General features: G+C 41.3%; 1 protein-coding gene across 1 annotated transcript; it reads right to left on the reverse strand.

Annotated features, from left to right (window-relative positions):
• Positions 1-271: 271 nt before the first annotated feature.
• BCL7C (BAF chromatin remodeling complex subunit BCL7C) lies at positions 272-11,720 on the reverse strand. Its single transcript, XM_026683504.2, has 6 exons — positions 11,159-11,720; positions 9,365-9,443; positions 9,179-9,275; positions 6,287-6,454; positions 5,386-5,471; positions 272-2,890 (listed from the first exon to the last, which is right to left on the reverse strand). Exons 1-6 carry the CDS (start codon positions 11,248-11,250, stop codon positions 2,738-2,740), a joined length of 675 nt encoding a protein of 224 aa, XP_026539289.1. The 5' UTR covers positions 11,251-11,720; the 3' UTR covers positions 272-2,737.
• Positions 11,721-12,267: the final 547 nt, after the last annotated feature.

Consider the following 12,267-nt stretch of genomic DNA (forward strand, 5'->3'; position numbering starts at 1 on the left):
TTACTTATTTGAAAAGGTAAACCGAGGCAGAACCTAGGGTCAGATTTGGCCATCACCCTCTAGCTGTCCCTAAAGGTCCAAAAAATGGAGTTTTATGACTGAGCTCACTCAGGGCCTGCAAAATGTGCCCTACCTATTCCAGAATTTGAGAAATGAGAGGTCATTTAAAAACTATCATTGACGAAATATGTTCCATGCATGCAACAAAATGTCAATTTTAAGAAATAACCACTTTTTCTTTAAGATAAAAAAAACACTACAGACTTCTGAATGAGGAATAAGAGTTTATAAGCTATGAAAATTACAATGTAAAATTTAACATTTATAAAACCATAGATATAAAAATGCTAGTATGTTATTGCTAAATCAAATAATACTACATTTTCACTAGCTACTACTGCCTTAATCTTTTATGAATGAAGGTCTTCATTCATGATGTGTGAATGATTTCACACATGAAAAACCTCCATTGAGAACTCAGATGTATTTTAGAAATTGTGTGACTATACCCTATGGGTCAAATTGATACAATAGCATCTCTTCCTTCAGGTAAATTCACAATTGGTGAATGACTTTCTAATGCCATATACGTTTGCCAAATAATGCAGACAAGTGTTTCTTATCTATATGGATGGTCAATGTGGATTGTCACAATTTCTGGATTGTAGTGTTTCAAACATGCTTGGAGAAAATAAATACGCTTGAAATTTGGCCGATCTTAAGAAAAGGAAGCCTGAAGGACAAAACTGCATTCACACCCGTCCATAAATTCTAATGAATTTTGTATCTTTAGTAAGCAGCCTACAATGTTTTTTTTTCCTTCCTAAAATGTTAGAAAGCATTATTATTTTTATTCTCTGGTTGCAACTCTGCACCACTAGCATCTGTGAGGGCTGCATGACATCACATCATGATGCTTTACAGGTACTCCTCGACTATGCAAGAAGTCCTTGACTTATCTCCACAATTGAACCCAAAATTTCTGTTGCTAAGCAAGACAGTCGTTAAGTGAATTTTGTCCCATTTTATGACATTTTTTGCCACAGCTGTTAAGTGAATCACTGCAGTTGTTAAATTAGCAGCACCACAATTGTTAAGTGAACCTGGCTATCCCATTGACTTTGTTTATCCAAAGATAGTAAAAAGTAATCACATGACTCCAGGAAACAATCATCATAAATATAAGCCAGTTGTCAAGCACCTGAATTTTGATCATGTGACCATGGGGATGTTGCAATAGTTGTATGTGTGAAAGACAGTCACAGTTCAGTGCTATTGTGACTTTGAATGGTCACTAAATGAATAGTTGTAAATCAAGGACTATGTATACTGGAGTGTGAAACTTCTGTCATTTCCCTTGATGGTCTACCTGGATGCAAATGATTTGAATGATGCAGCTGGTGCAAATGACATAATTACAGCCTGACACTATAAACCAGCTCCTAAACATGTCTCAGCCCTACACATTTCATTTGGCTGGAATCATCCCTTAGGAGAAAGCAAACTTTGTTTTGCCTGTTACCCAGAAAACTATGACTTTCTACATTTCCCCTGGCATCCTTCAACCCCAGAGCAAAATCCCGCCGTTACTGCCTTGTTTGCTTTTCCCTACCAATTAGTCTTTGCAGTGGGCATAAATGGGACATCTTTGAAGTGGCAACTGAATCAAAGCAGGAAACCTTCCTGTTACAAGTGGGTTGGTGGGGTTTTTTTTACATTCTAGACCTGTAGCCTTCAACTCCCAGAATTCCTGCATGGCTGGCTCAGGAATTATGGGAGTTGAAGTCCCAGAGTCATAAAGGGGCCATACTTGCCCATTCCTGCTTTAGAGCAAAGTTAATCATTTCAACGGAGGCTTAATTCCAGGCCTTATTTGAGCCTCGACATCAAAGTTAGATCTGTTTTCTCTGCTGGCAAAGCAGCATTGGATTTGTCATCTGCAAACAGAGAACACAATAATAGGGTTGGAAGAGACCTTGGAAGCTTCTAGTCCAGGGGTCTCCAACTTGGCCACTTTAAGACTTGTGAACTTCAACTCTGGAAGTTGAAGTCCACAAGTCTTAAAGTTGCCAAGGTTGAGGACCCCTGTTCTAGTCCAACCCCCTGATCAAGTAGAAGACCCTATACCATTCCATACAAATGGCTATCCATAACAGAATCACATCTTGCATGCCTTTTTCAGTTTTTACACACACACTCAAAAAGCCTCCAGTACCTTAAACATTAGCATTATTAAATAAGTAAATTGTGCTTCTTGCTCTTTTCCCAGAATATGTGTTTCCGTGCTGCAAAATTTGGATTTGGAATGGATATAAAATTGTAGCCTTGCTTTTAAACTACAGGCTGAAAAACTAGGCTAGAAGAAAGAATTTAGGAAGCTTTTGGCCTTCCTAATGTGTGCTTTACTTTTACTCTCTCGTATTCCCAATATATAAATCACATTTCTGCATAAGTAAGGTAAACAGCTTTTCTCATTTCTGCAAGTCTCCATGATTGCTTTTGGTCATAGCCCTCCCTTCCCACAGCCATATTTCATTTCCATGCATGCATAAAACATGTATGCTTCAGGTAAACAGTGTTGTCACAAGAGGGCAGCAGGAAATACTACAGCAATCACATGTTGCAGAGACAGATGGTTTGGACCGCACCATATTTAGCTAACATTATGTCACATTTCCCTACATACCGTAGATCCATCTGTCTAAAGAAATGGGAAGGACAGGCCTAAAGCTTGAAGTTAAGCCTCAGACAGTGGGGTAGCCTGCAAAGCTTGTTCCTCTTTACGGGTCCGCTTCCGGGGAGGGGCTTCTGACAAGGAAGATTCCTCCACTTCAGATGTTCGTTCTTCCACATCTCTGGTGGGTTCCAAGCAAGCTGCTGTGTCCGTGGCCTGGAAGACAAGCAAAGGAAGCTCTTAACCAGCGTCTCTCAAGCTTGACAACTCAGTGCTGACTTCAACTCCACTGCAGTCCACATAGTTCATTTATGACCTCAATTGAGCCCAAACGTTTTGTCGTTAAGTGAAACATTTGATAAGTGGGTTTTGCTCCATTTTATGACCTTTCCTGTCCCAGTTGTTTAGCAAATCGCTGCAGCTGTTAAGTTAGTAATACATTTATGTGAATTTCACTTTCTTTGTCAGAAAGTCAAGGAATGGAATGGAATGGAATGGAATGGAATAGAACAGAACAGAACAGAACAGAACAGAACAGAACAGAATAGAATAGAATAGAATAGAATAAAAATAAGCATAGCATAGCATAGAATAAGAATAAGAATAGCATAGCATAAGAATAGAATAGAATAGAATAGAATAGAATAGAATAGAATAGAATAGAATAGAATAGAATAGAATAGAATAGAATTCTTTATTGGCCAAGTGTGATTGGACACACAAAGAATTTGTTTTGGTGCAAATGCTTTCAGTGTTCATACAAAGAAAAAAATACATTCAATACAAAAATAAAAGGTGATCACATGACCCCAGGACATTGCAAGCATCATAAATATGAGTGTCAAATGTTTGAATTTTAGTCAAAATATATCAAGTGTCAAACAGGTCAAGTGTCTGAATTTTGATCACGTGACCATAAGGATATTGCAACGGTCATAAGCATGAAAACCAGTCATAAGTCACTTTTTCCAGTGCTGTTGCAACTTTGAACGGTCACTGAATGAACTGTTATAAGTTGAAGACTATATGTACTAGAATTCCTCAGTCACCCATCCATATTACCAGAGTTTAGTAACCCTAATCTTAACACTCAACTCACTATCAAGGTTCCGAGTAATGAACTCAACCAATCAATTTTCAATTTCATTGTACACATGTTGTGCATTGACAATAAATGTTTTATTTTATTTTATTTTATTTGAATCCAGCAACTTTTAAGACTTTCGGCTTTCTCAAAGAACAGCTTTATGGAGCACCTCATTTCGGCACTTTTGAAATGCAAAACCAGCTCTGGCTATTTCCCATACTTTCAGTATAGTTAAAAAATAGACAGCTCCCTGCCTCCCTTTTCACAGGTCATGTTGACCCACTTGGTGTTCTGGCGTCTCCTTGGTAAGCTTCTAGTCTCTGGCCAGCAGCTGTTGGAATGACCTTGGTTCCTACGAGATAGTAAGTTGTTGATGTCTGGTCTGACATTCCACAGCTCCCTCCTCTCCCTCGAAGTGCATCAAGCTGAGAAACAGAAAATGGCCCACACAAGCCCGATCTGTTTCAAAGTTGACAGTGACCTTCTATCTCAGACTTTCCAGCCTAAACCTTTCACTCAGATAAAGGGGAAAACCACAATATTGTGCTCAAAATCTGATTCCACATTTGTGCATCTCAAAATATTCAGAAATTCTGCTTTGCAAATTCAGTGGTAAGGGATCCTTGTTTTGTTTTGTTTTTTTACAAGAAAAGAAGATTAAAAATGGAACCTGTAATTCTGGGCCAACTTATAACCATATAAACAACTTATAACCATTTGTTTAGGGACCATTCACTAAGATTCACATGATGGTGCAGTAGTTAGAAGGCAGTACTGCAGGGCTAACTCCCTGCTCACTCCAGGCTCAGCCTTCCATCCTTCCGAGGTCAGTAAAATGAGGACCCGGATTGTTGGGGACAATATGCTGACTCTGTAAACTGCTTAGAGAGGGCAATAAAGCACTGTGAAGCGGTATATAAATCTAAGTGCTATTAATATTCAAAGTTACAACAGCGCTGAAAAAAGTGACACATGACTGTTTTTCATACTTAACAACTGTTGCACCTTTCCCATGGTCATGTGATCAAAATTCAAATGCTTGGCAAACAGCCTGTATTTATAAAGGTTGCAGTGTCCCAGAGTCATAGGATCGATCCCCTTTTGCGACCTTCAGACAAGCCAATGGAGAAGCCAGATTCATTTCAAAACCACGTTGTTAACTTAACAACTGCAGTGATTCACTTAACCGTGGGGAAGAAGGATCATAAAATGGAACAAAATTGACTTGCTTAGCAACAGAAAAGTTGGGCTCAATTGTGTCATAAACAGAGGACTATTTACAAGCACGTAAGAGTATTGTACTGCATTCAGGAGGGCATCAAAAGTTTCAAAACTCCAAAGTAATATATCTGACTGACCATTTTTTAAACATTCTTTAAAAAAAATAGTTTTAAATTGTTACAATAATAGGATACAAAAGAAAGTAAGAAAATGGCTAAGAAAGAACAAAGAATACTGTATTTGGAAGACATCTGATAGCATTTTGTTCATAATAATTTCCTCATTTTCACACATTTTTAAAAAAGGCTGAGGCTTTGATTGCATGGTGATGGCCATCTTGAATTTTTTGACCTCCCCTCCTACCCCGAATCCTCAGCTTTTTTTCCACAATCAACACATTCACCTGGAAACCAGATGTCATGAGATCTGGTTTTTCTTTGCTAAGCTTGGGAGGGTCATCGGTTCCCTCAAGAAGGAGCACCCCAGAATCTGTATGCAGAAAAAGAATCAATCAAAAAGAGACAAATTCCAGCAGATTTTCTGAAAAATGTATTATTATTATTATTACTACTACTACTACTACTACTACTACTACTACTACTACTACTACCTTTATTGTCAGAGTACAGGTGTACAATGAGTCATGTTGGCCAATTAGGTTAATTGGAAGGCTCTCTAGGCACTCCTCCCTGCCTCTATCCATTGTCTGTTGAGATGACCTTGGTTCTCAAGAGAAAGATCTGTGTTGTGTCTAGCAAAGCATTCCATCCTCCTTCCCACCTCCTCACCCTGCTTGGTAACTGAGGAATAGAAAAATGGCTTCTGCCAAGTTCGATTTGAAGGTGACAGTTACGTTAACAAAATCTTGCAAGTCTGAAAGTACATTTCTCCCCTCTTGCCTTTACAATGAAAATAACTAGTGAGGGTCCCTTCTGAGACATTTTCCACGTCCCCATTTATTCTGCAGGCTCAGCTGTCTGAAATCTAAATTTTGCATGGCTCTTTCTCTTCTCTCCCAAAGCTATTCCCAAATGCCATTACACACTCTAACTCACGAGTTTCTCAGTCTGGGCAACTTGAAGATGTGTGGACGTCAACTTCCAGAATTCCTGAGATTGAGAATTCTGGGAATTGAAGTCAAACAAAGCCTCAAACTGCAAAGGCTGAGAAACCTCCTCTTCCTCTCCTTCCCATTCCCTCCTTCCTCCTCCTCCTCCTCCTCCGATAAGTCCAGCAAGGTCATGGGCACAAGACAACATGGGCTGTTGCTTAATATCTACAGATCTCTCCCCAAATGAACTTACCTCCCTCTTGCCCCAACAAAGGGGGCTGCAAATCTTCTGTCTTCAACTCTCCTATAAGGGTGGGAGTCACGGTCTGGCTTCGATCTGGGGTGGGGGTGGGGCTTGTGCTGGTGTCACCTCCTTTCAGCAGGGACGTCTCCGAAAGAGAACTCTGGTTGCTGTTCTCATCTGTTGGAAAACAAAACAGGGCCAAGAAGGACTGTATCTGGAGACCGGGAAGGTTCTTTTTTAATTACTAGGGGTGCGTGGAGACTCCAGGTCCAACAGCAGTCTACCATTGATGTCCTGTGAATGCCTGAGTATCCACTGATGGAACTAAGATGTGGAATGAGAAAGGGTGAAGCTCTGTTCCCAGCAGCGACGACCAGCTGAGGCAAACTGTAGTTTAGCAACATTCAAAGAGCCAAGGTGTAGTAGAACCATAAAGCAGGAGTGTACAGGTAGTCCTTGACTTACAGCCAGAATTTCTGTTGCAAGGAATACGGTTGCTAAGTGAGTTGTGCCCAATTTTACTACCTTTTTAGCCAACGTTGGCAAGCAAATCACTGCATTGTTAAGTGGATCATGCTATTGTTAATGTCACACCTGCACCAGTTTGCTCTCTTAGGGAAGTAAAACTCATGACCTCATTTACTTGAAAGAAACTGGTTGCAGCAATGTCAGGCAAAATCAGGTGTTTCTGTGCAAAATAAATAAAGGCTATTCTTTCCAACTCTTCCCCTGGCCATTACCCCAGTCAGCCAATGCGATACCAATATGATGTTTTGAGAAGGTGCCGGAATGATGTTTTGAGAAACTCTGAGGTGGGAAACTGATAACATTCCATTCTCAGGGTAAACGGCCTTGAAGATCCTGGTATAAGCTGCTTTGGTGATATGGTCTACTTCTGTTATGACTTCCCTCTCCCCATTTCCCATTATTAGATACACAGCTATGGCCTGCCACAAATGCCTCCCCTCCTCCCTTCCCCTTTGATGCCAGGAACCCAGGAATTCCTCCTCCAGTTATGTTAGCTCAGAAATTCTGGGAGTTGAAGTCCACAAGTCTTAAACTTGCAAAGTCTGAAGACCCCTGACCTATATCATAGAGGCCAGCTGGTTAAGAAATTCTGGGAGTTGAAAGCCACACCTCCTAAAGGTGTGGTTGAGAAACACTAGGCTAAAGCATCTCTAATACTGTAGAGCAGGGGTCCTTAACCCCGGTCCATGGACCAGCACTGGTACACAGCATGCCGTTCAAAGATACGACACTGAAAAAGTGATTTATGACTGTTTTTCACACTTAGGACTGTTGTAGCTTTCCCATAGTCACGTGATCAAAATCCAGACACTTGGCAACTGTTCATATTTATGACGGCTGCAGTGTCCCAAGGCCACGTGATCCTCTTTTGCGATCTTCTAACAAGCAAAGTCGAAGCCAAATTTACATAACAACCATATGGCTAACTTAATGACCGCAGTGATTCACTTAACAACTATGTCAAGAAAGGTCATAAAATGCGTCAAAACTCACTCAACAATTGTCTGACTTAGCAACACAAATTTTGGGCTCTATTGTGGTTGTAAGCCAAGGACTATCTATATGTGTAGGGAGGGTCCGAGATGCCAAATTTTACAAGGCCCTTGTAAAGAAATATAAAATGTCCTTTCCTCCCCCTGCCTCAGAGTTGGTATTCAGCAGGTTCTGACCAGTTCTGGAGAACGGGTGGCGGAAATTTTGAGTAGTTCAGAGAACTGGCAAATACCACCTCTGACTGGCCCGGCCCCCATCTATTCTCTGCCTCCCGAGTCCCAGCTTTTGTTGCCCTGCACAGGAGAATGGAGCTGGAAAGCAGGTTAATGGGGTGGGGAGAGAATGGAGATTTTGCAGTAACCTTCCCCTGGAGTGGGAAGGGAATGGAGATTTAACTAACAACCAAGAAGATAGGCTCAAGTTCCAGATGGATCCTGACAGACTAGAACACTGGGCCATATTTAACAAAATGAAATTCAATGTAGAGAAAAGTAAAGTCCTACACTTAGGCAAGAAAAACCAAAACTACACATACAGACTGGGTGAAACCAGGCTCTAAAGAAGTAACTGTGAGAGGGATCTTGGAGTCTTAATGGACAACCAGCTAAATAGGAGCCAGCAGTATGCAGCAGCAGCCCAAAAAAGCTAATGCAATCCTAAGTTGCATTAATAGAGAGATACAATCAAGATCAAGTGAGGTACTAACACCATTCTATAAAGCCTTAGTAAGACCACACCTAGATTACTGCATCCAGTTTTGGTCACCACACTATTAAAAAGATGCTGAGATTCTACAAAAAGTACTGAGTAGAGCAACCAGGATGATGAGGGGACTGGAGGCTAAAACATATGAAGAATGGTTACAGGAACTGGGCATGGGTAGTCTAGTGAAGAGAAGGACCAGGGGAGACATGATAGCAATCTTCTAATATTTGAGGGGCTGCCACAATGAGGAGGGGGCTCAAGCTATTTTCCAAAGCACCCGAAGGCCAGACAAGGAACAAGGGATGGAAACTGAAAAAAAAGGGAAGATTAACCTGAAAATAAGAAGAAACTTTCTGACAGTCAACCAATGGAACAGAATCAACCAATGGAACAGAAGTTGCCCTTGGAAGTTATGGGAGCATCATTACTTGAGACTTTCAAGAAGAGACTGCCATCTGTCAGAAATGGTGTAGGGTCTCCTGCTTGGGCAGAGGGTTGGGCTAGATGACTTACAAGGTCCCTTCCAACTCTGATTATCTGTTATCTGTTATTTCACAGTATCCTTCCCCTGCCATGCTCATCAAGCCACACAAAGCCCACCAAGCCACGCCCACAGAAACGGTAGTAAAAAAAAAAATTGACTCCCACCGCTGCCCTAACTGTCCCAAAATGTACCATTCAGGTCCAACATGAGCAGAGCAGGATTGCTTCGAGGAAACTTTCTCTCTTTGGTGGGCTGCTGCTCTTTGCTACTTCCCAAACATCCTTTTTCCTACAACGTAAGAGAGGGAAACAAATAAGTGAAACTAGAAGTGCTAAAGGCAAAAGCCCTCATGAGAAACCAGCCAGCCTCTTTCTCACCTCGTCTTGAGGGTCCATAATAGGTACCCACTTGTAAATTCGTAAAGAGGTGTCTCCCACCGTCACCCAACGCTTTTCCCTAGAAAAAGAAAAATGGCAGGATAAAATGGAACCACTTGCATTAATTCTCCACTTCTGACTTTTGGAAGTGTTGGGCTAAAAAAGTAAAATTTTCTCTGAATTGAGCTTTTAGAAAAGGTAAAGATTTCCCTTTACGCGGTGGCTCAGTGGCTAAGACGCTGAGCTGGTCAATCAGAAAGATTGGCAGTTTGGCGGTTCGAATCTCTAGCACCACCTAATGGAGTGAGCTCCCATTACTTGCCCCAGCTTCTGCCAACCTAGCAGTTCGAAAGCCTGTAAAAATGCAAGTAGAAAAATAGGGACCACCTTTGGTGGGAAGGTAACAGCATTCCATGTATCTTCGGTGCTTAGTCATGACAGCCACATGACCACAGAGATGTCTTTGGACAACGCTGGCTCTTCGGCTTTGTAACAGAGATGAGCACAGCCCCCTAGAGCCGGAAACAACTAGCACGTATGTGCAAGGAGAACCTTTACCTTTACCTAAAGATTTCCCCTGTCCAGTTGTTTTTTATTCTGGGGGTGGTGGTGGTGCTCATCTCTGTTTCTAGCCAAGGGAGCCAGAGTTGTCTGAAAACACTCTCATGGTCATGTAGCCAGCATGACTATACACCAAGGTGCACAGAACACTGTTACTTTCCCACCAAAGTGGTACCTATTTATCAACTCGCATTTGCATGGTTTAAAACTGCTAACTGCTAAGAATGGTGCTCATTCCATCACACAGTGCTTGGGTCTTGAATTGCCAACTTTCCGTCAACTAATCCAGCATCTTAACCATTAACTGCTGATAACTTTGTGGATGCAACCATGTAGTATTCTCGGAATGAAGTCAATCTCGTACTTTTGCCTTCTTCCAGACTAGCCTAGATTTCTGTGGTTTTCTAGTGGAGGCCTATTCATTCACTAAGTATAACCATATTTAGCTTCTGGGCTTACGCAGAGTATCGCAGTTTCTTTGGGGTGTTTTAAAATATTATCCTAATGTTATGTAGCTTTCCTAACAGTATTCAATTCTCTTCCATCTATCTTGATTTTTCAATATCTTTCTGACATTCCAAGGATAGTCTGGGAAGATATCTTTCCAGTGAGAAGATGAACCTGATCAACATTCTCTGTGTATCCATGTTTTTCAACCTTGGCAACTTGAAGACATTGAGTCTGTATCCTTTTTTTTCAACCTTGGCATTTTGAAGATTTCAACTCCCAGAATTCCCCAGCCAGCTTACTGGGGACTGAGGGCTAAAACATGAAGACCAATTGCAGGAACTGAATATGTCTAGTTTAACGAAGAGGAGGACTAAATAAATAAATACATACATTTCAGATTCAGTAGAAACAGACAGCAGCCAGACTATATTCTCCCCTACAGGAAAAGCTGCAGGCATTCAAACCGTTAAGTGGCTGCAGATAATGCCTCTCCTGTGACGATTTGATGAGGAAAGGGGAAGGATCGCTCAAGACAAAATACCCAAAATATAATATCAGGCACTCGAATCATAATCAACACCCCCCATCAGTCACTTCCCACCAAAACAGGCCTTCTTGGTACTCTCCAAATGTTTTGAGATCACCCATCCTCCGCCAGCCTGGAACCTTCCTAAACACAGTCGGATATGCATGGGGCAACCTGTCGCTTTCTCACCAAAGTCCTCCTCCCCCGCTCCCCTGCTCCCCCTCCCCAGTTACCCCCATTCCCCAAATTGTGCTCACCATCTCCGGACATGCTCAATAGCAGCCATCACTTTCTTGATGTCATCTTTTGCCCGGCTCCTCGTCTCGGCTCGAATGGCACGTCCTGACATGAGATCAGAAGTTTGGAGAGTTGGAAAGCTGCGATGGATGGAGAGGGCAGGCAATCGGGAGCTTTCTCTCTGGGCTGTTAGTTCTGAGTTGTGCTCTTTTGTTCTCTTTATCCCATTTCTCTCCCTCTTTCTTTCTTTGATCGGTTTCTCTGCACCCCCTATCTTCTTTTGCTCACAGAAACAATGGGAATGCTGGAAAGATTCTGAATGCACATCCCTTTGCTATTAGTCCATCAAATGTTGCCCGCCACCGGTCTCTGTCGTGCCATCAATCAATCTTCCTGCATCAGTTTATTCCAGTTGTGATTTTTTTCCCCCTCTACCCTTGTTTTCTGGTGTTTTCTTTTTCCTTCTCTCTATGTCTATCTTTCTTATCTCAGCCTTCATCTACTTCTTCCCTCTGTTGGGTCTCCAGCATTCTTCCTCTCTCTGTTCGGCTTCTTCAGCTGTTCTGTCCGAAAAAAGGAAGAGAAGAAAGGAGGCGTTTTTAAAAAACGGAAAAAAGCAGTTCGCCAACGGAAGAACTATAATATAGTTCTTTCAGATTGCTTTTAAAAAAAAAAAAAAAAATAGATATTTCAAACTTCATGAGCGCCCTCTAGTGACTGGGAGAGCTGGAAAGTGTACAGTAGGAAATTTGCATCCTTTCAAGAAATGGCCTGGTATCCTAAGAAATGGTGGGAAGTTGGCAAAACAGGAGAACAATCAGGGTAAAATTTTTAAAAAAAGCAAGATGATTATTTTACATTATCATCTTCCTTGGGGAACCAAAGAAATGACACATTTGATCTTCAAGTTTTATGAGAAAATTAACTATGGGTATTAAATTATGTTTATTAGAACAGAATGAGCAATCAGAAATATAGCAAAATCATTTAGTGATTTCTCCATCCAAGGGTGGAGATTTTTGGGGGGCAAACATGTATATTATTATTTTAAAGTCAGAATAATAAAACCAGTGCTTGTTATTGACTACATATCTAGCCAGCGGTTCTTGACTATGAAAAAATTTTTTTT

Source organism: Notechis scutatus, chromosome Z (assembly GCF_049901735.1).
Source record: "Notechis scutatus isolate UNSWTSFEM ecotype Mainland chromosome Z, rNotScu1.2, whole genome shotgun sequence".
NCBI lineage: Eukaryota > Metazoa > Chordata > Lepidosauria > Squamata > Elapidae > Notechis > Notechis scutatus.

Bases quoted from the DNA above. Each gene is read 5' to 3' on its own strand.
- BCL7C (XM_026683504.2), bottom strand. From the start codon at position 11,250: ATGTCAGGACGTGCCATTCGAGCCGAGACGAGGAGCCGGGCAAAAGAT. The intron at 9,276-9,364 runs GTGAGAAAGAGG...CTTACGTTGTAG, and splicing joins TTATGGACCCTCAAGACGAG to GAAAAAGGATGTTTGGGAAG. The intron at 2,891-5,385 runs GTGAATGTGTTG...CTTGTCTTCCAG, and splicing joins TCATGACATCTGGTTTCCAG to GCCACGGACACAGCAGCTTG.